The 23,961-nt window shown below is 41.1% G+C and overlaps 1 protein-coding gene across 1 annotated transcript in view; it reads left to right on the top strand.

Annotated features, from left to right (window-relative positions):
• The first annotated feature begins 9,525 nt into the window (after window positions 1–9,525).
• LOC149256129 (nuclear transport factor 2-like) overlaps window positions 9,526–23,961 on the top strand; it is a 66,057-nt gene continuing 51,621 nt past the window's right edge. The window contains exon 1 of the mRNA XM_089455242.1: window positions 9,526–9,673. Coding sequence (XP_089311368.1) covers window positions 9,526–9,673 — 148 coding nt within the window. The remainder of the gene's footprint in view (window positions 9,674–23,961) is intronic.

Here is a 23,961-nt window from a genome sequence, read left to right as displayed (position 1 = left end):
TTTCTCCTTTTGGTATGGTGCCCAAAATTTTTTCTTGCATTCCTTTGCTATATGTCCAAACTTGTTACATGCATAACATCTTACATGTTTCATATTTCTTCTATAGCAGCCAATGACTTTGTGACCAAACATATTGCAAGAAAAATAATATCCCTTAAAGTACCTGGAAGCTAATGATTTTTTTGTGTGATGGTCTTGAACCATTCTACTTCTGAATCTTGCTACAACATGTCCAAGATTATGACATATAAAACATTTAACATTATTCATTTGAGGAAATAACCGACCATCACTTCCACATCTAGGAGTAAAATATCTTCTTTGAAGAATTTTTATCCTTGGTTGTTGATGGGGTTGACCTCTAATCTCCTTGTTGAGCATTTCAGGTTTTACATTAGAGTTCCTTGCATTAGCTTGTGAGCTAGATTCACCTTCAATAGATATATGGAAACCAGATCTAGCCCATCAGATCACAAAATGATAAGTCATTATGATCCTGATCCATTATTAGATCTCATCCATCATCATTGTAGCAAATCACAATCAATCAATCTGAACACTGTTACTAGAATGCAGTCACAAAAACATAAAGGAAAACCCAGAACTCTACATCAACAACTAGAACCAATTGTAACTTCAAGCATCATAGTTCACAAGGTATACGCTACTTTGATGTATCAAACTTGAGTGTATACACGCTTTTACCAAAGTCAACCAACGTATACATCTGTAAATATTCCTTCATAATTTTGCAGCTATTCCAGACTTCAGTTATACCTAGATCATAATATTTACAGAGTGACACACACATCAGTATACAGATCTAGAATAAACATGATCAAACAATATAAAGATAATTCATTCCAAGCCTTAAGATCCCGATCCATCATTAGATCTTGTCCTCCATCAACCGCTAAGGTTCCTCCTTGGCTCAGATCAAGCAGAGCATCATAAACCCATAACCTACATACTGGATCTCACACTTTATCAAATATTCGATGCTTGTCTACCTTGGCCTAATGATCTTCTCCTCCTTATATAGTTTTAGGCCTTTCTCAATACCATGGACCAAAACCACTTAGGACCAATACCTTGGATCAAATACCTAGGGTCAATACCTCAGACCAGATACCTTGGACCAATACCATGGATCAAAATACCATGGACCAAATTCCTCAGACCAAAAACTTAGTTTTCCAAGGTATATGCACTTTTCCTTCCCTGAAAGTGCGTGTGTACATATATGCGACTTGTATACAGTGAACCTGCATGTATACGCAACTTGGTTAATGGTGAACCTATGTATACCTATATTTCTTCATTCTATGAAGACTGATCTGTAATTCTTTGTTCTTTACCTGCTATATTGTGATCTTTCATCTGAGTGAGTTTCCTTCTAAAATGATTCATTGAAGCTACCCTGCATTTCATCAATCTATAAATACCACTGCCATGCATTCTGTCACATCTGATATCTCTTCTGTAGATTCTTCTAGTTACCATGTACAAGTGAGTTGTTCTGGTACAAGTGGGTTGCCATCAAGTACACCACATGCATCATAATGCCAATAGGTCCTCGTTTCCTTCACTTAGTGCTCTATGTAATTTCCATTACTCAAGATGTTGACTCATCCATTCCTACATAACCATCTATATAGGTCCTCCAAATATGGCACAATTCCAAGCTTCGCCCAAGGAACTAAGGCACTACCAAATATAACTTTGCAGCCCGATTTTTATTAGAGCCCCTATAATTCTTGTGCTTAGCCTTTTTTCCACCAAAGGAACACTTCCTATGATCTCTCACTAATCCTTTAAGCACTAAGCCACTGTACCCCCTGCATGGGATAATTTCATTTGTTAATGGCTCCATGTCGTTGGTCATGCCTCTAAGTGAGGCAACCACCAATTAGCCCAAAGTTCGAAGCTCCTTTTTTTCTACATGAAACAATCAAAAGGGGGTTAGGATTACCTATTTCGAGAGCCTCCACAACTATTTATATCCACTCTGGACTTGGTTTCTACCTATAGCATAGGACCATGTGTGAGTGCTCAACTTGTAGTGTCCTTTCTCTCGACATATTGATTTTGGTCATGTTTTTGAACCTACCAGGTTCATGTCACTGGGTTGACATGTCCTTTGGGGACTGCCTGACCTAATTCTCATTTTCTTCCACTCTGCCACAAGGTTTCCTATCAATCCTCCATGTCCCAATTCTTACTACGCGAAGCATTCAATTTTCACACCATTGACAAACTTTCGGGCTTGTCCTAGTGGGATGATTTTTCATGTTGGGGACCACTCAATGCCTTTTTCATTGGTTTTCACCATGTTTGCTGCCATTGTGTCCTAATGCCCTACAATCTAGTGCATTTTCTTTGTGCCTGTTATTAACTATCAGGGTCATACCTCCGAGATTATTTCACTCCTGACATGTGTTGACCTATTAGTGGTGACATATGTCACCCAGGAAAGGGTCCATTCAGGTGCCCAAAAATGTTGAATCTACTTACCACGTGTCCATGATGACATCATATTCTGACGTCATCCGGGGCAATCAATTTCTTCCACCTGTCCTCTTAGAGGAGAGAGAAAGGGTCCTCTGAGGCCTTGTTTTTCATCCAACCTCCATTATAATAAAAAATAACGAGGTTCCAAAATACGGCTCTGACACTGCTCTTAAGCAGATTATGGCTTTGGGAGAGATTCCCCAAGAGTATCTCTTTTTCGTTCATCTAAACGATCAACTATGTGGGAAGCCACTTCTAGGACCTTGAGGCCTGACAATAATTCCCCTTATCAGGATGTCAGAATTCTGTCACACAAACCAATGCCTATCTCCTGATGCTTCCATTATATTCCCCTTTGCAATTTTTGGGATTGCCCTTAGCGGGCTGAGCTACTGAAGTGGGGACCTCCCGCTCGACTCCTGATTGATTTACGCTCTATTTTTGTATCACGATGTACACCACTAGACGTTATCGCCTTGTGCTCTCAACACACTCCTCTTCGAAAGCCTTTATGGGCTTTTCTATCACTATGGGAACCTCCCAATAAATTTATCATTTTTTGTCACCACCAGCCTTACTACCATTGTTATCTCTCTCGCTTAGACATGGACACTAAAATAGTTCAATTAGAGTGAAACTTCTGGGGTAAGATTATCGGGTGAAATTCTAATTTGGGATCCTTCGACTAATCCGTTACTGCTATGTTTTCCTGGTACTCTCACTTATAGGCTTCACCATACTTTCCACTGACTTTGGCATTTATGCCAAATTTGGCTATGTGCTAATATTCCAACAGTGTTAAAGGAATAAAATGTCTAGTAGTGGAATTTTTCTCTTAATTTTTCAAAGAGACAAAGTTGACATCTGAATTTTGATGGAATAATCAACCAAAAGGGAGCCAAGGCATTTAGTAGGTATATAACTCCTTTTGTATTTGAATACTCTAGAGATATGACACTGAATCATAATATGGGCATTGAAAAATATAATTTCAGATTTAACCACGTTCATTGAGGTTCCATATGCAATAATAAAATCAACCAACACTTTATTAACATCCATGTATTCTTGGATAATAGGTATACCCATAAGAATAGTATCATAAAAAATATTGATGTGACACATGAAGGGCCTACCCAAAGAGGTGAAAGTCCTTAATTTTACACTCAAATAAAATATCATTTGAAGAGTGACCACACCCTGTAGTGGAAAAAAATGGGGGGAGAGGGGGATATCCTTCTCTAATGTTCCTCAAAGGATTAAGACATAGAACCATTTACCAACATAGGGACAAAGGATTATTAGCATAGAGAAACCACAAAATTACACCAGATATCTAAGAAACAAAGAGCCTTTAACACATGATACATATAGACCAACTTAATTTATCAAAACCCTTTGAAATTTATAATTTGATGACTATACTTACATTTCTAGTATTCTTTAGGGACTAAATGGCTTCATGGGTGACCCTGATACCATCGAAATTTGGTTTCATTCCACATAACCTATTTGTTATGTTTAGATGAATGAGGGGAGCATGGGATTGATCTTATGTGAAGGTTTTCTTACATATCACAATACATAAGGGAATAGGTTGAAAGTAATTTTCTTCATTGGCTTGGTAAAAGTTTGGCACTACAATTAAAAAGAGTGACATTAAGAGTAGGTAGCACTGGCGCAAATACCATATACTCATCCAACGCTTCTAGGATATCATCCGCCAAGAATGACAATTAGGCTTGGAAAAAGATCCACTGCAAACCAATTGTGCTTGTTCATTTATTATTTAGCATGCTCATCACATCCTCTTCTACATATAATAAGGATACTTTTCTCATTAGAGCTTCACTTTGTGGACCTTTTTCTAGTTTATGGATGTAGTTGGTTATCTATCCCGTTTTTTCCAATGATCAAGTTGTATCTATGATATTATATTTTCATAATAAAATGTTAGTTCAACCTATAAATACTTGTTATTTGTGATAATTTACCCATTAATATCTATGAGAGAAGAGATATGTTTGCGATTGTGATGCTTTATCATTTCAAACATACATAGAAGCTTGGTATTTTTCTCCCCTGGTTGCACAAAATTAGCCTTGGAGTTTTGTCTCCATAAGATCTCTTCTTGAATTCATATTTCTTCTGATTTAGTAAGTATGTCTACCTCTTCTGAAGTTAGCTCTTCCATCCACCCTTCCATGATTATTCTTTGTTATAATTTCTACATTTGACTTTCAAAATCATACATGCCTTGGAATATATTTCAAAACTCCTATTTGTTCCATTTTCAAATTTCTTCTTTAAGGACCTATAGCTTTTGTTGAAACTTGCATATCATTATGTCGTCCATGAAGTTCTCCTCCCTCCAATAGCTTCTTGCTTTTCCAAGAAAAAGGGATCTTGCAACGAAAAATTTCAAATTGAAATGGTTCATTATTTTAGGTGGCCTTCATATAACTAAGGATATCAACCAATGGCTTAATATTTTATAGAGAAATATGGATGCCTCTAGATATATTTATTTTTCAAGTAAATATTCCAAGATGTGGAAACATTCTAATGGAGTGGCGATTTTTTGATTGTCTCCTTTTTTGTTATTCTAAGTTAAAGTTCCATTCATGGTATCCACATTAGTCACTTTAAAATTTTCCATGTGCTTAAAATGTTTTACTTCTACATCCAAGCATCATATCTCTTATAGGCCATGTTTTCGAATCTAGTCAATAGGCCTACAAACTGGATCAATCAACATCCATGAACACCTTGTCGTCATCCCTACACAAATCGCTAAGTGTGAATCTCTCAAATCCCTACATTTCTGAGCTTGACTGCCTTATTTTAGTACTCTTAAGGCCAAGCACACCCTGACCCTTTAGGGACCTACGTTCAATAGTAGGTTCCTCGCTTCTGCACTTGCTCTGATCAACAATAGGTTGTCCCTTTATTGGGTGCGTTGATTCTATAAATTCAGAAAAAATAAAAATAATATCGAAACTTCCCCTTATAGAAGCTTCTAGGATTTGTTACAACCCTTTACCTTGGATAAGAACTTCAAATCTGATCTTATCTTGGATATTTCGCCTTTTATCCGTTCAGATCATCCTCCCCTTTTAAGTGGACCTCAAGCATAGATTGGTAAATGGATAAGAATTCCTAAACTACCACACTCTCCTATAAATCTATAGCCATCTACAACATTAAGGTTGAATTTTGGAGACTAATCATACCCTCATGTTTCTTCTTTGGTCATAAGAGAGTTATCATTTCCACGCATTAGGGTGAACTTGAGGTGTGCATTGTGACAAGGAAGGATAAGTCAACTTAGGGACATCGCTACAAGATCATCTTCCACTTTTGGTTGTAAACTCTCTCTCTCTTTCATATTAATACAAAAAGTATACCATTTTCCTATATGTGTTATCTTATGTTTACATTCATATATTTCAATGCTATGGTGATTCGTTAAATAGAGTGATTTCATAATGTTGCATAGATGTCATAGATATTTGGCTTTCGCTGATTATTTTTGCATGTTCTAATTATAGCGATTATGGTTGGAGCTTACAAGATGAGAGAAGAGTGAATATTGCGACAGATCCCACGTGAGAATATTTCCATTCTCCAATTTCTCTAAGGGGAAGTTTATCTTCTTTGGTTTCTACTGTTCTAGACCAAATCACTAGGTATAGGGAAGATACTTTTGTCCGTAGTCGTAGTTTCTATATAACAAATTGGCAACTCCACGAGGGATCGATTCATTCCCTTAGTGGTTTCCTTGACTTTATAAATTGTTACACTTCTTGAAAAGACCTCTTGTTGGGACAGGGTCCCCTACGGTCAATTTTTCGGAAAAAGCCCAAGTTTTGGGGCAGAAAGCCCAAGATTTTGTTATGTAAAGCATAAAGTCTCCGCAAGTTGCGGTCGCGGAGCACGTAGATAGTAAGTTTCATAAAGGGGTTTTCCCTTCTTTTATGTAATTTTTTTCTGCATGTATAGACCTACCCATGGTCCGTAGACCATGGGATTGTATAAAAGGGAGAGTCATAGAGAGTCTAAGGGAGTTAATGAGTGAAGAATGAATGTAATGGGTTATTAAGAAGTTAAGAACGAAAAGTATTAGAGTAGAATAGAGGCTCTGCAGCTGTGTGCGCAAAGGCCTAGGCTAGAGTCTGCAACTGAGTACGTAGGCCCCTGCAGCTGAGTGTGCATGGTTGTCTTGAGTCTGTAAGCAAATCTGAAGTATCAGTAAAGAGTCTATTATGGAAATATTTGTGTTTTGTCCATTTACTTCTGTTATGAATGAATACATTTATGTTATGATGAATACTGGGTTTATGACTTAATATTGTATTGATGTGCGATTCTGCATATTTTACATTGTTATAAGAATGCAGGTAATAATATCTATCTACATGAGGAATATCTTAATGCATGGTAAAGTTATCAGACACTTAAGTCAATCTGGGTAAATACATAAGTAAGAGTGATTATAAAGTTGCCTAAGTTGTTTATTCACTTGTTTAGGGTCTGTGAAAGATAGTCATAGACCTTTGCGAAGGTCTAGAGGCTGGTGAGAGGAAGTTATATCGATAAGCCTTAAGGGCTTATCGATCTATGTGAAGGTAGGATTAGGGGTATAAAATGACATCACAATCATCTCTGGGTGTATAAACTTAGTTCCAGCATCCCACAAACTGCTTCGGGTGAGACTTTAGTTTGCGCTCCGCGAGTTGATTGTGAAAGGGCCAATAGTTTAGAGATTTATTTGGAAAACTTAGCTATGAACTTGGGTCAGGACCCACTAAGCCAACAAATGGTTCCGTTTCTGGGACCATGATCTGCATAAAGAGATGTGTGATGTCGCATCACTGGAATCCAACAAAGAAAGAATTTTAAGTCTCGTTGGACAGGAAGATCCACAAATTCGGGATGCAAGAAAACATAAATCCATGATTGATGAAAGAATAGTGGTTGGAAAGGTATTTGTACATAGAGATACACAAATTTTTCTTACGTTCCTTCCGAGTCAAATTATACAAGTGGATCACTAAATTGGCAGATGTCCAGGGAAGGTGGAGGCTTGACTGTCCAATAGTTTGGACCTCGGAGCTAGTGCGAAGACTAGAAGACTCTTAAGGTAAGATCGTGTGAATTCTCGATCACTAGCTTAATCACGTCTTAGGAGGATTTGTGGCAGAGTTTGCAGTCAATACCTCAGTCACCTATAGTGAAGAAAAGTGATGCTTCTTCAAGGGACCGTGAGGTAAGTATTTAAGATCTTTGAATACTTGGATTAAAATGCTCTTGTGTGAAAATAAGGTTATGCAACTACCTTGATGTTTGGAGCTATGAGAAGTGGAAAGTTATTCAAGGATAGAAGGAGAAAAGGTCTTGAATATAGCCCGCTGATTGAGCCTCCTCTGAGTGATGATGAAGAAGCGACATAGGCTTCTCCACAGAGCATTGTCTAGTTAATAAGGCAAGGGTTCCTATGAATACCCCATCCACCCACACCACCTCCATCTTGACCTCTACTGCATACACCTTCACCCACACCACCACCACCTCCACCAGTATTCAATATGGCAAATACAGTGAAGTTTCCCATTTTCAAGGGCTTGGGAAATGAGGACCCAAACTAGTTTTGGTTTGTTGCAAAGGTTGTGTGGCAAGCCCAGAACATTATGGATGATCAGATGAATAAAGAAACATTGGTTACTTCTTTACAGGATCGTGCACTAATGTGGTACATTAAGTATTGTACCGATAAATCAATAGCTACATTAGCAGACATTGACATTGCGCTGAATAAGGAATTCAATAGGCCCAAGTCTATAGCACAATCAATTGTTGGATTCAAGGAAATCATGATGAAGCCGGGCGAGACACCTTGGGAGCTGGATCAGAGACTGAAATGTTAGATCTGTGAAGCTAACATGAATCTTATGGATGGGCAGCACTGCGAATGGTTTGCGTCCTTGCTCTTGGCTCATTTAAGGGTTGATTTATCACAACAAAAGATTGGGACCCAAGCGGAAACCCTGGAGATTGTGATGAGATTGCACGAGACACCAATTCAAGATGTTACTTTGGGAGTTCAATAGATTCACGTGGAGTTCCACAACTTTTCCCTAGAATTCCAAAGTCTGAAGAAGGATAGAGTGGCTCGGCTAGAAGTGTGTGAAGAAGTTTGGTATTTGAAATGTATGAGTCAGGGACATGATAAATATCGTTTCTGTGTCTTCGCGAATTATGCTGCAGGAGGAGGGTCAATGCCTCTGAGGCTGAAAGCTCAAGTAGGGACAAGTACAGGTCCCACATTGTGGTGTGATATCTATTAGGTACCTATAAAACATGTGACTAACAATTGTCACTTGCTCCAGAAATTTGTACAGACACCGCAACAACTCTTCTGCTACTTCTGCAAATTAGTGGGTCACGATGAGCGAACTACTGTAGTCATGAGATGATGATGGATATAACAAACATGTATCGGATGCAAACTGAAACTTGGCCTCCAAACCAAGGCGTTGGGGGAGCATGAGGAGGATATGAGGGGCGCAAACGAGGACAAGGTGGAGGAGGACCTATGAGAGATCGGGGACAAGTTATTTTCTACAATTGTGGAGGGCCAGGACACTATGCACGAGAATGTATGAACCCAACATGCTTTTGTGCTGATATTGTACTCAGTTTGACCACGTGATAGAAGACTGCCCTGTATTAACAGCTAAGATGCGTGAAAAAGGGACGCAACCAACCCAAAACCTACATATGGTGAGGGATGAGCCCCGCGAAGAGGATCCTACTGTGAATATTGTGCTGCGTAGCGAAATGACGACTAGTGAAGATAAGGGAAAGAAACTAGAAGAAAGTGAATGGGCCTGTAAAGGTCTAGAGAAGGAGGTTTCCTTTGATTTAGAGTGTGCAAAAGAAACCTTAATGGAAGTGAAGAAAAGCTTCGCCGAGGCTTCTACCTCAGGAAGCTAGGATAAGTAGTCTAAAGATATGGACCCATCCATGCTTACAACCTTTTTGGAGATCTATATGAAGCTTTTGCACGATAACAAGGCCGTGAAAGGATTACAGGAGTTGATCACTAAACGTGTTGGTGAAGAAAATTCTCCTAAGGGATCACACATGTTTAGGAAAATTGGTAAGCATAAGGAAAGAACAGGGCGTGAGATGAGACTGACTATGCAAATAGGCGAATATGAAATGGACCAAGTTATTTTGGATCCTGGGTCAAATGCAAATGTTTTACCTAAACAAATATGGGATAGAATGGGGAGACCTGCGCTGTAGTGGTCTCCGATTCAATTAAGGATGGTGAATCAACAAACGGTTATCCCCATGGGAAGGTTGCAGGGAGTGATAGTAGATATTGAGGGCGCGAGCGCGTTGGCGGATTCGGAAGTGATAGAGATTGTCGATGAAAACAATGCCTACCCCGCACTCCTTAGGATCGATTGGGCTATTGACATGAATGGGGTGATCAATTTGAAGAAGTGGATGATGTCATTTGAAAGAAAATCACTCCATGTAGTAGTACCTTTGGACCTTGTAGAAGGACAACGCTATACTGAACTAGTTCACGATTATGAAAGCGATCACGATTTGGACCATATTTAGAAGATAAGCACGTGCAATCAAGATTGGGTGAATCTGATAGTTGATGGACGTATTGCATCGAACTGTGGAATCTCCTTCACATCAGATTTTGATGAGGAATTAGAACACTAGCAGAATCAATTGCAAAAAGTATCTACACTATGCTCTAACATGAGGACTAAATCACTACGTTGTGTATCATCAGAGGTAAGAAGTTTGCTTTATTATGATGGTTTAACTGATCTTGATAAATTTTTGGATGCATTTGAAAGGGAAGTGACTAAGAAGCATCGCTTCCAAGCACTAGATTTAGCACTGGGCACTACACCCACAAGATGGTGGGCTACACATAAAGACAATTTTTATGGGTGGCGCAAATACAGAAGAATGATTAGCGTGCGGTTTGGTCACCCAAAGGTCTGATTGACAGAGGAATATGATGGGAGGAGTGGTCCACGTGATCACTTAGCAAAATGGACTGATGCTTATGGATCAGAACCACAACTAGAGTGGGTTCATTTGTTCTATCACTATTTAGATGTAATACCAATGAATTAGTACTTGGAGACAAAACTTTGCCACGATGTAGATGAATGGGATATTTTGATACAAGGATTCTTGATGACATTCAACTTTGAGGACGGATTCGAGTGCATTGATGAAGCACTACAGGAGTTCAACGCAGTGATCTTCTCAATCCTACAAGATCCCTTGGATTTGATTCAACTTGATTGGACCACACCCAGATGCGTCATGCGCTGGAGTGCTACAACGTGACTGCTGAAGAAGAAGAGGAGGATCTAAGGAAAATTAATATCCTAGAGGTGGAAGGTCACCGAAAAGTTGAGGGGCCAGGAATAGACAACCCATATATCACTGTGCCACTGAGAAAGAGAGAAGTGAACATTGGAACAGAGGGAAAGCCGAAGTTTGCGAAGATAGGGGACTACTGGGATGATGCTGTGGTGGATAAGGTCACTGAGTTTCTCTGCGAATGCCAAGATTTTTTACCTACAAAGTTTTCATACCTAAAGGGGATAATAGGAGATTTAGGAGTGAAAAAAATAATGTTGAAACCAGACGCGAAGCCTATGAAGCAGAGGCCATATCGCCTTAATCCAAAGTATAAAGGAAATGTTCGCTTAGAGTTGGATAAAATGTTTGCAGTAGGTATTATTGAACGATGGAGGATTCTGATTGGGTAAACCCCATGGTAGTTCAGGAAAAGAAGTAGAAGGATGAGTTAAGGATCTGCGTAGAACTCAGGAAACTAAATGATGATTGCATTCATGATCCCTTTCCAACTTCATTCATGGATGAGGTATTGGACAATGTTGGTGGACAAGAAGCATATTCGTTTACAAATGGGTTCTCTGGATAGCATCAGATAAAGATCATGCTAGAAGACAGGAGTAAGACTACCTTTGCTATTGAGTGGTGATGTTTTCAGTATACAATAATGCCTTTTGGACTTAAGAATGTGCTGACAATCGTTTTGCGCGTAGTCATAGCAGCACTCAAAGAGTTTATTCACAATTTTTTGGAGCTATACTTTGATGATTGGACGGTGTTTGCATTGGTCAAACTCCATGTAGCTAGTCTGCACTTGATGCTGGATATATGTCGAATGTATCAGATCGAGCTAAACTTGAAAAAGTGTTTATTTTGCGTCCCTTTCGAAATCTTGCTAGGTCATGTAGTTTGTAGACAAGGATTAATAGTGGACCTCACTAAGATCATGGTCATAATTAGTTTGGAGGCACCAAGAAGTGTTAAATAGCTGCGTGCAACACTGGTTCATATTGGTTATTACTGAAAGTTCATCAAGACTTATGCTCAAATTACTGTGCGATGGGAAAGTTGTTGAAGAAAGACATTACATTCTGTTGGAATGAGGAATGTCAGTAGATCCTGGATGTATTAAAAGAGAAAGTGGTCACCGTGTGGATCCTTGTGTTCCCAGATTGGAAGAAGGAGTTTCATGTGCATGTAGGTGCATCATGTATCCCATTGGGAGTAGTACTGACGCAGTTTGGTGAAGGAGAATTTGATCACCCGATCACCTTTGCAAGAAGGAAGTTGTCAAAGGTTGAAAATCACTATTCAAAAACGAAGCATGAAGGGTTGGCTATGGTGTATGTGCTCCTGAAGTTAAGGAATTACTTGCTAGGCGGACACTTTAAGATGTACACAGACCATTCTGCATTAAGGTACCTAGTCAACAAGCCTGTGTTGGGGGGGGGGGGAATATGTAGATGGTTGTCATTGTTCCAGGAGTATGATTTCAAAGTAATTATGAGGCTAGGGAGATTGAATGCTGAACCAGATCATCTGTCACGAATTGAAACAGGAGAGGAGCCTATCAATTTGGAGGAAAGACTGCCTCACGTGCAACTCTTTGCGGTAAGTGCGGAAGACAACCATATTGTAGACATCATGCACTTCCTAACTATGGGAACAGCTCCAGAAGGATACACAAGTCAATAGAAGAAGGAATTGGTGGTGTGCATGATATATTTTACTGTTATTGTAGGTCACTTATACAAAATGGGATCGGACGAAATATTACGACGATATGTGCCTGATTTTGAATGAAGGAGTATCCTAGTTGAAGCTCATGCAAGAGTTACAGGAGGCCACTTTGGAGGAAAAGCGACAGCACAAAAGATTTTAGGCGTTGGGTTGTGGTGGCCGACCTTGCATAAGGATTCCAAATAATACTCTAGAGTGTGTGATGCATGCCAGAGGATAGCCAAACCATCATGGAGGGATGAGCTGCCTTTGAATCTACAAGTGTCATTGTAGCCATTTGATAAATGGGAAATTGATTTTGTAGGATTGATTTAGCCTACAAGGAAGAAGACAAATGCACGATATATCATCACGTGACTGAGTATTTGATCAGGTGGGCAGAGGCAGATCCCATGAAAGATTGTACAGGGCCAAAAACAGTGAAGTTACTCTTTGAATATGTGCTAACCAGGTTTGGTTGGCAGAAGGCTTTGATGAGTGATCATGGTACGCACTTAATGAAATGATCAACGCATTGACAAAAGAGTTCTAAGGGCATCATCAAAAGAGAATGCCATATCATCCTCAGGCCAATGGGATGGTTGAAGCATTTAATAAGATATTGGAGAATGTGCTGAAAAAAGTCTAAAATGCATAGAGGAATGATTTGGAAGTGCGCATACCCACTGTGCTATGGGCTTGTAGAACTACATGTAAGAAGCTAACTGGATAAAGACCTTTCAGGTTAGTCTATGGCATATAGGATGTGATGCCGATGGAATACATTGTGCCTAGTCTATGCATAGCAGCGTTAACAGGAATGGCGGACTGTGGAGCCCTAGAAGATTTTCTCGTGCAACTGATAGTGCTGGAGGAAGATAGATTCTTGGCTAGATTCCATCAACGAGTTCAGAAGGAGCATGAAAAGGCATGGCACGATCAACACATCAAACTGCACATATTTAAGTTAAAAAATTTAGTTTTATTATATGACAAAAAGTTTGATAAGTTTCCAGGAAAATTTTAGATGCATTGGCTGCGGCCATATGTGATCAAGGAGATTACCGATGGTGGAGCAGTTCAACTTGAGAAATTGAATGGAGACCTATTTCCCGGAAAGGTAAATGGTAGCCAGTTGAAGCCATACACTGGGGATCTGGCCAGATCACTATATGACAATATCACAGTATTAACGCTTCAGGTAGCTGTAAGGTAGCGCGAGACTATAAATTACAATGCCCGGTTTGTAGAGCTGCATGACGAAGCGTCTGCGTGGAATATGAGGGTGTCACATTATCAACAGACATGTGAAGGGATCTGCGCTACAAGATGAGAGACCACGCAATGTAGCTAGAAAGTGACCGTTATTGTCACTGTTCATGATTTGATTGCCAGAAGATGGTTAAGAGGAGCGGGCAGCTCATATTTAAGGCATTTAAGGCTGAAATCAAGTGTGAAATATTTGGAAGTCTACTGCCAATCTTGCATTTATGAATGGATTTTGGGGGGAACAGTCGAATTTGAATTCAAATTTTCCCATCAATTATAGATTGTCATCCAACAAGAAACACTTTGTATTTTGAGAATTTATGAGTCTTGCTATATTTTATGTGAGCTCTTTGAGAATTTTCTTCCAGGCCTCATGTATAAGAAGTATCCTGAATCCGATCTGAACCTCATTAATTGTGTAATGTCTGCACAAGCTGAGACTGGTAGTACGGGGGGCATTGTTGCCTCTAAGGGAGCTGCCCCTGAGGTCATAAGTATGGAGGTTCTCGCAACAGTGCCTAAGGCACTGAGGTCACCTAGGCCAAAGCCTACGCTGCTGAGAGAGGCTCCCAAGCTGAAGAAGGATAAACAGAAGAAGACACTGATGGTGCATGTATCACCATGGAAACATGCAGCTAGACAGGCGCAGTGGAAATAAAAGCCAACCACATAGGATAAAGGCAAAGTGGTAGACTTGGAGGCCGAGGAGGGTGCATAGGACATTGATATTGATGGGGTAGACCCTATTTTGAAGTTGCTAGAATATATCCCCCCATTCCAGATCAAGGTGAAGGTCCGAAAGGACCAAGATGAGGGACAATTCCTCTTGAACACACCCTTTCTTCTAGAAAAAATCACTTTTGAAGTCCCATGCTTGGTGCATGTCCCACATATGAAACTTGAAGATTGCGATTTGGGAGATGTTGAGTAGTTTCCCAACCTAGCTATCGATACCGTCATGAGGCGAGTGTTCTACAAGGAGTCTGGTATCACTACGCTAGATCTAATAGAATGGATTTGTGGGGTAAACAAGGCAGGCTTGTTGAACATGCTATGGGTGCCTCACTACCACTGCGCCCCGATAAATTTGACAGTAATTAAGTAGTTATTGTGCCTTGTGCATGACTGGTGCTTGTGGTTGAGTGAGACGACACAAATCACTAACATGTTGATTGATCAGATCACGTTGTTACCTCACTTTGGATTGTATCCGACAAAGGCCTTTGGTGGAAATACGGGCGAGCATGACCTCACTGAGAAGATGAAGGACAAGTTCAAACTTGTCAAGAAAGTGCGTGGTTATTCTATTTCCAGTATTACTGACCCTGAGATGAAGGTGGCCACCCAGATTTTGGCTGGCAAAGTGATGAGGAAGTTTCATGTGGATGAGGTTTCGACACGAGTGGTCTCGTTAGTGGTTCAGTGTGTGGACGGCGTACAGTTTAATTGGGCATGCTACTTGTGTAAAGAGTTCCTCGCGAATTGCTATGAGGCACAGGACCAAAGCAAGACATTCCATTATTCCTAGCTATTACTGTTAATTGTTTTGGTCGCATGGGAGTCACTAGAGGACAACCAGTTTCCTCCAATTCAAACAGATTTAGCAGAAGCAGCGAAGTTTTCTTCGCTATGGGCCACAAATGATGCCGCACAGGTTCGAGAAAGTAATTTTCTTGGGTATTGATCGAGATGAGAATTCATATGGCCATCAACCAAAAGTCACAGTTGTCACCAACCATTTTTGAGCAGTTGTCTAGGTATGCAGAGTTCAAGAAAACTTCCACTGCGTTTACATCTGGGTGCTAAACGATCTATATCAGAAGTGGTATGATCTTCCATACTTGGCTACGAATGATGCCTGGCCAGTAGATTGGCACACACCATCGAATTTGGCCACTGGGAATAACAAGTCGACAGAGAAGAGGACAAAGGAGGTGTCCCAACTAAAGGTGCAGTAGTTGGAAAAAAAGAGAAAGAAGGAGACTGAGGAGAAGGCCCATGCAGAAGTGGACCGTGTCACCAAGGATCAAGTGAAGCAGGAAGAGTGCAGCTCTAAGAGAAGTTAGAAATCTCCTTTGCCCCAAATGGAAGATGAAGAATAGTCAAAACAGGGTAGCGGAGATCTGGAGAGCACTCATTTCCATATAAAGTGACATAGGGAACATGAAAATGATGGGCAAGGAAAGAAGACCAAAGCCTCTGAATCATCGCTAGATCCAATCACCTTGATGGAGGGTGACTTGGACGATATTGGAGGCAAGGTAAGGGACACAATAGCGAAACTGCTGCAAGATTTTGAGAAGAATAAGAAGTAAGCACTGGTTGCCATATAGATGGGTATGCATGAGCTACATATCCAAACAACTAGACTACACATAGGTGTAGGGCAGAGAAGTGCGACATCAGCTAGTTTGGCGTTAGGGGCCACCCAAGTGGCAGAGTTTGTCCAATCCTTCGATCTTCGGGTAGTCATGCTACTTGATGGTGCTCTGTGCATAGAATGAGATGTTGACAAGGCTAATGTCATAACTTTGAGCAATGTTGGCGTCAACTTGGCTATGCTCCCTATTGAATTACATCACACACTGCAAGTAGGCGTGATTACAGAAATTAGGGCCCAAAAGTAGCGTGCACTTAGTATGATTAGTGAGTTAAATGTCAATAATGAACATATGTTTGTTGAGAAGATAGTACTGATAGAGTCATGGAAGAAGGTTCAGGAGAAGAACAGGTGTACCGTAGCTGTGGTAACTGAAGCATGCAAAATTGTTCCGGAACTGCACATACTAGAAGAAGTGTCATTGGAAGCCAAGATTCGAAAGTTGGCTATAGGTGTGCATGATGCAAGGATAGAGATGGCAAAGTTTTAGTTTGAACTAAACCTTAGAATCATAGAGCTTGAGTTGAAGTCGCAACCTTGAACTCCACTAGAGGTTAGAGAATAGTGCGAGGCAGCTGTAAAGGATGCAGTTGCAATAATAGATGTCATGGTGGCAATTGCACAACACTCTTTGAGCAGTCTATGGAGGTCATTACCACTCTATAGGAGGATCCTAACCTATAGAGGTTGAACACAGAGGCTTAGGAATTTCGGCAACAATACGACGAAGCAAGAGTGAAAATGTTCACCATCGCTATATCACAACGACTGGCTAACCTGCATGAGGCAAAGCAGTTGCTCGAACAGGTGGTCCTCAAGGCCATATTAGGGCCTCGACTGGATGAGGCCTATGATATCTCTACCACAATTGAGGAGAATCTAGCGAGCCTATAGAGGACATAGAAGAACGTAAAGGAAGACAAGAGAGGACCAACAACTGAGAAACTAGTTGAGAAGATCAAGCAGGCAGCCACGCAGAGCGCGACTGAAGTAGCAGTGGGACAGGTCAAGCTAGGAGGTCTCCACAGTAAGATCTCCATGCCAGAAAAGTGACTCAGGGGTGAGTCATGATATTTGTGTTGGGGGCCTGTTGGCACAGGGTCCCCTGTGGTCAATTTTGGGGCAAAATCCCAATTTTTGTGGAAGAAAGCCCGAGTTTTTGTTATGTAAAGCGTAAATTCTCTACAAGTTTTGGTCGTAGAGCAAGTAGATAGTAATTGTCATAAAGGGATTGTCCCTTATGTAAGCTTTGTCGGTTGGGATAGACCTACCCATGGTTCGCAGACGATGGGATTGTATAAAAACGAGATTCTTAGAGAGTCTAAGGTAGTTAATGAGTGAAGAATGAATGTAATGGGTCATTAATAAGCGAAGAGAGAAAATTCTTAGAGTTGAATAGAGGCTTTGCAGCTGTGTGCGTAGAGGCCTAGAGTAGAGTCCACGACTGAGTGCGCGTGCCCCTGCAACTGAGTGTGCAAGGTAGTCTTGAGTCTGTAAGCAAATCTGAAGTATCAATAAAGAGACTATTATGGAAATATCTGTGTTTTGTCCATTTACATATGTTATGAATGATTGTGTTTATTCTATGATGAATAATGGGTTTATGTTTTAATATTGTACTAATGCGTGATTATGCATATTTTACATTTCTATAAGAACGCAAGTAAATACAGATGTAGGAGTGATTACAAATGCGTGTAAGTGATTGATTCACATGCCTAGGGCCCACAAAAGATAGTCATAGACCTTCATGAAGGTTTATAGGCCAGTGAGAGGAAGTTATATCAATAATACTTAAGGGCTTATCGACCTATGCGAAGGTAGGATTAGGGGTATAAAAAAACATCACAATCATCTCTGGGTGTGGAAACTTGGTTCCATCATCCCCCCATACTGATTTGGGTGAGACTTCAGTCCACACTATGCGGGTCGATGCTGAAAGGGCTAGTAGTGTAGGGATTTGTTTTGAAAACGTAACTCTGAATCTACGTGAGAACCCATTAAGCCAACACCTCTAGTGAATAAATCGGTTTGAATTGACATTAGGAATACCTTTAATTGAGTTGCATTCGATTTTTTTGTTGAAAATTGGCTTTTCCTTGATCACGCACCCCCTAGTCTGCTAACAGAGCATTGCAGATTACTTTGTCCTTATTTGTACCCGCGTTGTAGACAAATGGTAGCCTATTTGTACCTCTGCTGACCATTACTCCATGCAAAACATTTCCTTTTTAGTCTTTTCTCTCTCACCAAGTTGGTTCTAATTGATCCTCCTTGTCTCCCTGAGTGTGTTTATCTCTCTCAGAAGCCTACATCTTGTGTGATTTTGGTTTTCAGTGCCTTTGATAAGAATATGTTTACATTTTTATTTGTTCTTGTGATTAGGTCACTAGCAAATTGATTTCTTGATAATTGGGTTGCTTCAAAGAATTGGTGTTCTAGTCATCGTTCTCACTAGTTTCTTTTACCATTGATTAGGTGAATATCTTAGTTTTCATCTGAAAATTAATTGATGTTGAGCATGGAATCCCCCCAAGGCATGATTTGGGGCTTAAAGCCCAAGTTTTGAGAAATTATTTTGTAAAAGCTCCACGAATTGTCGGTGCGGAGCGCGAAGTCATAATAGAGTCACAGGGTTGTCCACCCTAGTTTTGTAATGTAATGTCGGCTATATAGACCTACCCATGGTCTGTGGACCATGTGATTGTATAAATAGAGTGAGTGTCTAAGTGTAGAAAAGAAGAAATAGCTAAGAGGGATGAGAGGAGGAGAAGTCTAAGTGATTGATTCAAAGCGTAAAGTGTGTCTGTGGGTTGAAGAGTTGGAGAAGGATTTGCAGCTGTGTGTGAAGAGGCCTAGTAGTCCACAGTTGAGTGCTCAAACCCCTGCAACCGAGTGCACAGGGCAGGTTGAGTCTATAATCATTGGAAAAATCAATAAAGAGAAGTTTTACTATATTTCAGTGTATCTTTTCTAGGGTTAATGCATGATTGAATATAATTTGCAGGTATAATGTCTCTTTATTGTGCAGAACTATATGAATATTTTGTATAACTAATTATTACGTAAAGCATTCAAGTAGTTGAAGATAATTAACTAATATTGGAATATAAGCAAGATTTTAGGTAATAGCATAGAGTTCGGTACACAACCCCTGGGTAGGATTGTGGGTATCAGGCCGCAAGGAATGGGAAAGTGCATGAAGAAACCTGCACTTAGGGACAAATAGTGGACCAGTCAAACTCATCAGTCATCTCGAGGGTGTGGAAACCTAGTGCTAGCACCCTCCCATACTACTTCGGGTGAGACCTCAGTCCACGCTCCATGGAATATTGCCAAAAGGGCCAGCAGTATCGGGATTCTTTTGGCTAATTAACTCTCAACCTAGGTTAGGCCCCAAGAAGCCAACAAATGGTTTCGTTGCCAAGAACGAGATCTACATAGGGATGTCTGATATCGTATCACTGGAATCCGACAAAGAAAGGAATTGAAGATTGGTTGGAAAAAAATAATTCACGAGTTCGTGACGCAGGAAAGTAGGAATCTGTGACTATCAAAGGAAGAGTGGTTAGACTTCTACTTATATACAAATATCCATGAAATTTTCTTTGCATTCTTCCCCACTAAGTTGTACGAGTGGATCGCGAAGCTAGCAGACAGTTAAGGAAGGTGTAACCTCGACATAACTATTGTTTGGACTCTAGAATTGGTGCGCAGACTCGAAGCATTAGAGGATAAGATTGCATGCACTGTTGATCACTGGCTCAATTGAATTATTAGAGGATTCATCACTAAGTTCGCGGTAGATACTTTAGTCAACTATAGAGAGGTAGAACGATGCTTCCTCAAAGGACCGCGAGGTAAGTACGTTAAATCTTTGAACACTTGGATTAAAATGCTACTATGTGAAAACTGGGTTATGTGAATAAATTGATGTTTGGTGCTACGTGGAGTGGGAGAATCTACAGAAACGAAGCTAGCGTAGAACTAGAAACTAGACTCTTGATTTCACCTTTGTGCGGGAGCGAGGAAGAGGTTGCGAAGGTCTCACCAAGAAGTGTGGTCGGTTTGATAGGGTAGAGAATTCCACGCATACCACCCCCGCCCACACCACCACCAGTTTCACCATCTTCAACCCCATATTTTCCCATACCACCTCCGCCACCACCACAATTCAATATCGCTAGCGCGATAAAGTTGTCAGTGTTCAAGGGAGTAGGGAATGAAGATCGAGACCAATTTTGGTTTTTGATCAGGGTTGTATGAGAAGCGCAGGGAGTCACAGATGGAAATATAAAGAAGGTGATGTTGGTCAACGCTCTGCAGGATTGCGCGCTGACTTGGTACATTAAGCATTCCAATGAAAATCCAAAGCAGGTATCATGGATATCCAAGCTGCATTGAATAAAGAATTTAGTAGGCCAAAGTCAGATATGCAGTTGATCATTGGATTCAAGGAAATTGCGATGCTTCCAGGTGAGACCCCTTGAGAGTTGGATCAGAGATTGAAGTGTACAATTTGTGAAGTGAATATGACCTTGACGGATGGGCAACATCATGCATGGTTTGTAGCATCGCTAATGCCTCATCTAAGGAACACATTGTCAAAACAGAGGCTAACCACTCAGGCTGAGGCCTTGGAGATCACGATGAGGCTGCATGAGACCCCGATACAAGATCCTAACCTAGGAGTTTAGCAAATCCACGTGAAATTGAAAAACTTCTGCCTTGAGATGTAGAGTTTGAATCAAGATAGGACAACTCGGCGAGAAGTGTGCAAGGAGGTATGGTGCGTAAAGTGCAAAGGTCAGGGACAAGACAAGGACCATCGCCTAGTGTTCGCGAATTAACTTGCGGGAGGAGGATTAATGCCATTAAGACCAGAGGCACAAGCAGGACCAAGCATTGTGCCTACATTATGGTGTGCGATTTGTCAAATATGAGGAGAAAATGCTACGGATAACTTCCATCTACTACAAAAGTATACGTAGAATTTACAACAGTTGTTCTGTAATTTATGTAGGTCAGTAGGACGTGATGAGTGCACCTATAGAAGTTATGAACTGATTATGGATCAAAATGCAGGAATGGCACACACTGGATTTTAGGGGCGGGGACGAGGCCGAGGTGGAGGGGGACGAGGAAGAGGTCATGGACAACTGATATGTTACAATTGTGGAGGGTTTGAGCATTATTCCTGCGATTGTACAAATCCAACGAGACCATCATGCTTATATTGTACATAGTGTGATCATGAGATGGAGGATTGTCCCACACTGATAGTGAGGTTGCATGATAAAGGAGCACTCCGTCCTCCCCCGACACAGAACCTACAACTGATGAGGTCTGAGATGTGCGAGGAAGACCCTAATGCAAATATCGTGCTTCGGAGTGGTATTACGATAGGGGATGACAAAGGCAAGTAACCTGGAGAAAGTACCTGGGTTTGCAAGGCTCCAACGAAGGAACCAAAATTTGATTTGGAGTGCACTAAGGAGACCTTCATGGAAGCTAAGAGGAGCTTCACAGATGCCTCTACTTCAGGAAGTAAAGACAAACTAGAGCTGGAAATGGACCCATCGATGCTCACGATGTTCTTAGGGACATGCATGAAGCTATGGCACCATAGCAAGGCTATAAAGGAGCTACAAGAAATCATAACTAGATCCGTTAGGACTGTGCTAGGATAACCGCGTGTAGTCTGGAAGCTTGGGAAGCACACGACATGAACAGGAAGGGAGATGAGATTGAACACATAGATCAGGATATATGAGATAGATCAAGTTATTCTAGATCTAGGATCGGACATGAACATCCTGCCAAAATAGACATGGGAGCACATGGGCAGACCTGTGTTGCAATGGTTTCCTATCCAACTACGAATGGAAAACCAACAAAAAATCCTACCTATGACGAGACTGTAGGGAATCATAGTAGATATCGAACGAGAAAGCGCGCTACCAGATTTCAAAGTGATAGAGATTGTTGATGACAACAATCCCTACCCCGTGCTAATGGGAATAGATTGGGCCACTGTCATGAATGGAGTGATAAATCTAAAGAAGCGCAAGATGATTTTTGAGAAAAGATAACTACACGTAGTGGTGCCTTTAGACCCTTCGGAAGTATTGTGCTACACAGAGCCAGTGAGCGACTACGACAGCGGCGACGATCTAGACTACCTCTACAAGATAACTCTGCGTGAGCAAGACTGGGTAAATCTAACCACGGATGGCCGAATCTCATGGGAGCATGAAAGCTCTTGTACATGAGATTCTGATGAAGAGGTAGAACGATGCCAGAATCAGTTACATGAGGTAACCACGTTCAACTATAACATGATGACGAGATCATTGTGTTGTGTAATAATAGAGATAAGATATCTGCCTATATATGATGGGTTAAGTGAAGTGGAGGAGTTCCTGAACAAATTTGAAAGAGAAGTGTTGGAAAAATAGTGTTTCGATGCTTTGAAATGGGTACTGCACGCTATGCCCACAAGATGGTGGGGTATGCATCAAAAGAGTTTTGAGGACTGGCGTGACTGCCAAAGGATGATGCATCTACGATTTGGGAAGCCTTAGATGCGGTTAAAAGACAAGTATGATGGACGAAATGGCCCGCGTGCCCACATTTCTAGGTGGATACAAGCATATGGTGCGAAACTTGCCAAAATGCACACAATACTCATGGTAGGATACATGATCGGTAAGCAGGTGTGGGCAAGACAATGGCACGGATGACCCCTCCGTCTGGGACTATGAAGTATGGAAAGACTGGGTTCGCAGAAGGATATCCACACGGAAGCCTTTAACCAAGTATGCGTAGCGATGAACAAGGTCCAAAATACGAAGCGAACTGACTGGGACTTGTGTGTACCAGTGGTTCTATGGGCTTACAGGACTGCGTGCAAGCACTTGACCCCGTAGACACCCCCAAGGCTCAAGTATCAAGGAGCCACTGTAAATCCTATAATACAAGGAAATGTTGGACCGTGCACACTAGCACCGGTAGATACGAAGGTTCATGGAACCTTGGAAGAAGAAATCCAATTGGAAACTCTAGGCTCCAGGAACATGAAAAAGAAAAGGTACGATTAAGAAAGAAAAGCGCTCTAGTGGACGTGGAAATCAAGAAGCTAGTGGAAGAAATAAGGGAAGATTTCCTCGATAAAAAGACCAGGACGATAAGTTAGGGTGCGCATGATCATGCTCACAAGTTTGAGGACTATTATTGCAGATTGATCAGTGTGATGCCTTGGCTTGGACTGCATATTACTAAGAAAAGTAACCAAGGTGGCGCATTGCAGATGATAAGGTATGCGATGCCGCTAATAATGGAGAAAGTTGGTTATTTCCCAGGGAGAATGATGGATGACCTGAGGAAACCATACTTGGGTGGTGCAGCCACCTGAATAGCTGAGAGAAGTAAAATCTTAGCACTCCAAGCAGTTGAAAGGATGTGCGGGACTATAAACTACTCTGCCTCGGAGTTGCGCGATGTTGGAGATGCGCACAGAAGAAAAAAGTCACAAGGTTTGCGACCGCACACAAGGGGTGGCGCTACCGCGTGGGTTGGCCAAAAAGTGACCGTTTATGTCACTATTCACGATTGGATGCTCGACTTGAGGCTAGATGGAGTGGGTGACAGGCATTTAAGACGCAATTTATGGG

Source organism: Pinus tabuliformis, chromosome 7, assembly GCF_031772625.1.
Source record: "Pinus tabuliformis cultivar Carrire ecotype Pingquan chromosome 7, CPIR1, whole genome shotgun sequence".
NCBI lineage: Eukaryota > Viridiplantae > Streptophyta > Pinopsida > Pinales > Pinaceae > Pinus > Pinus tabuliformis.
Note: the sequence above shows the minus strand (reverse complement) of the source record. Positions and strands in the feature narration are given on the sequence as shown.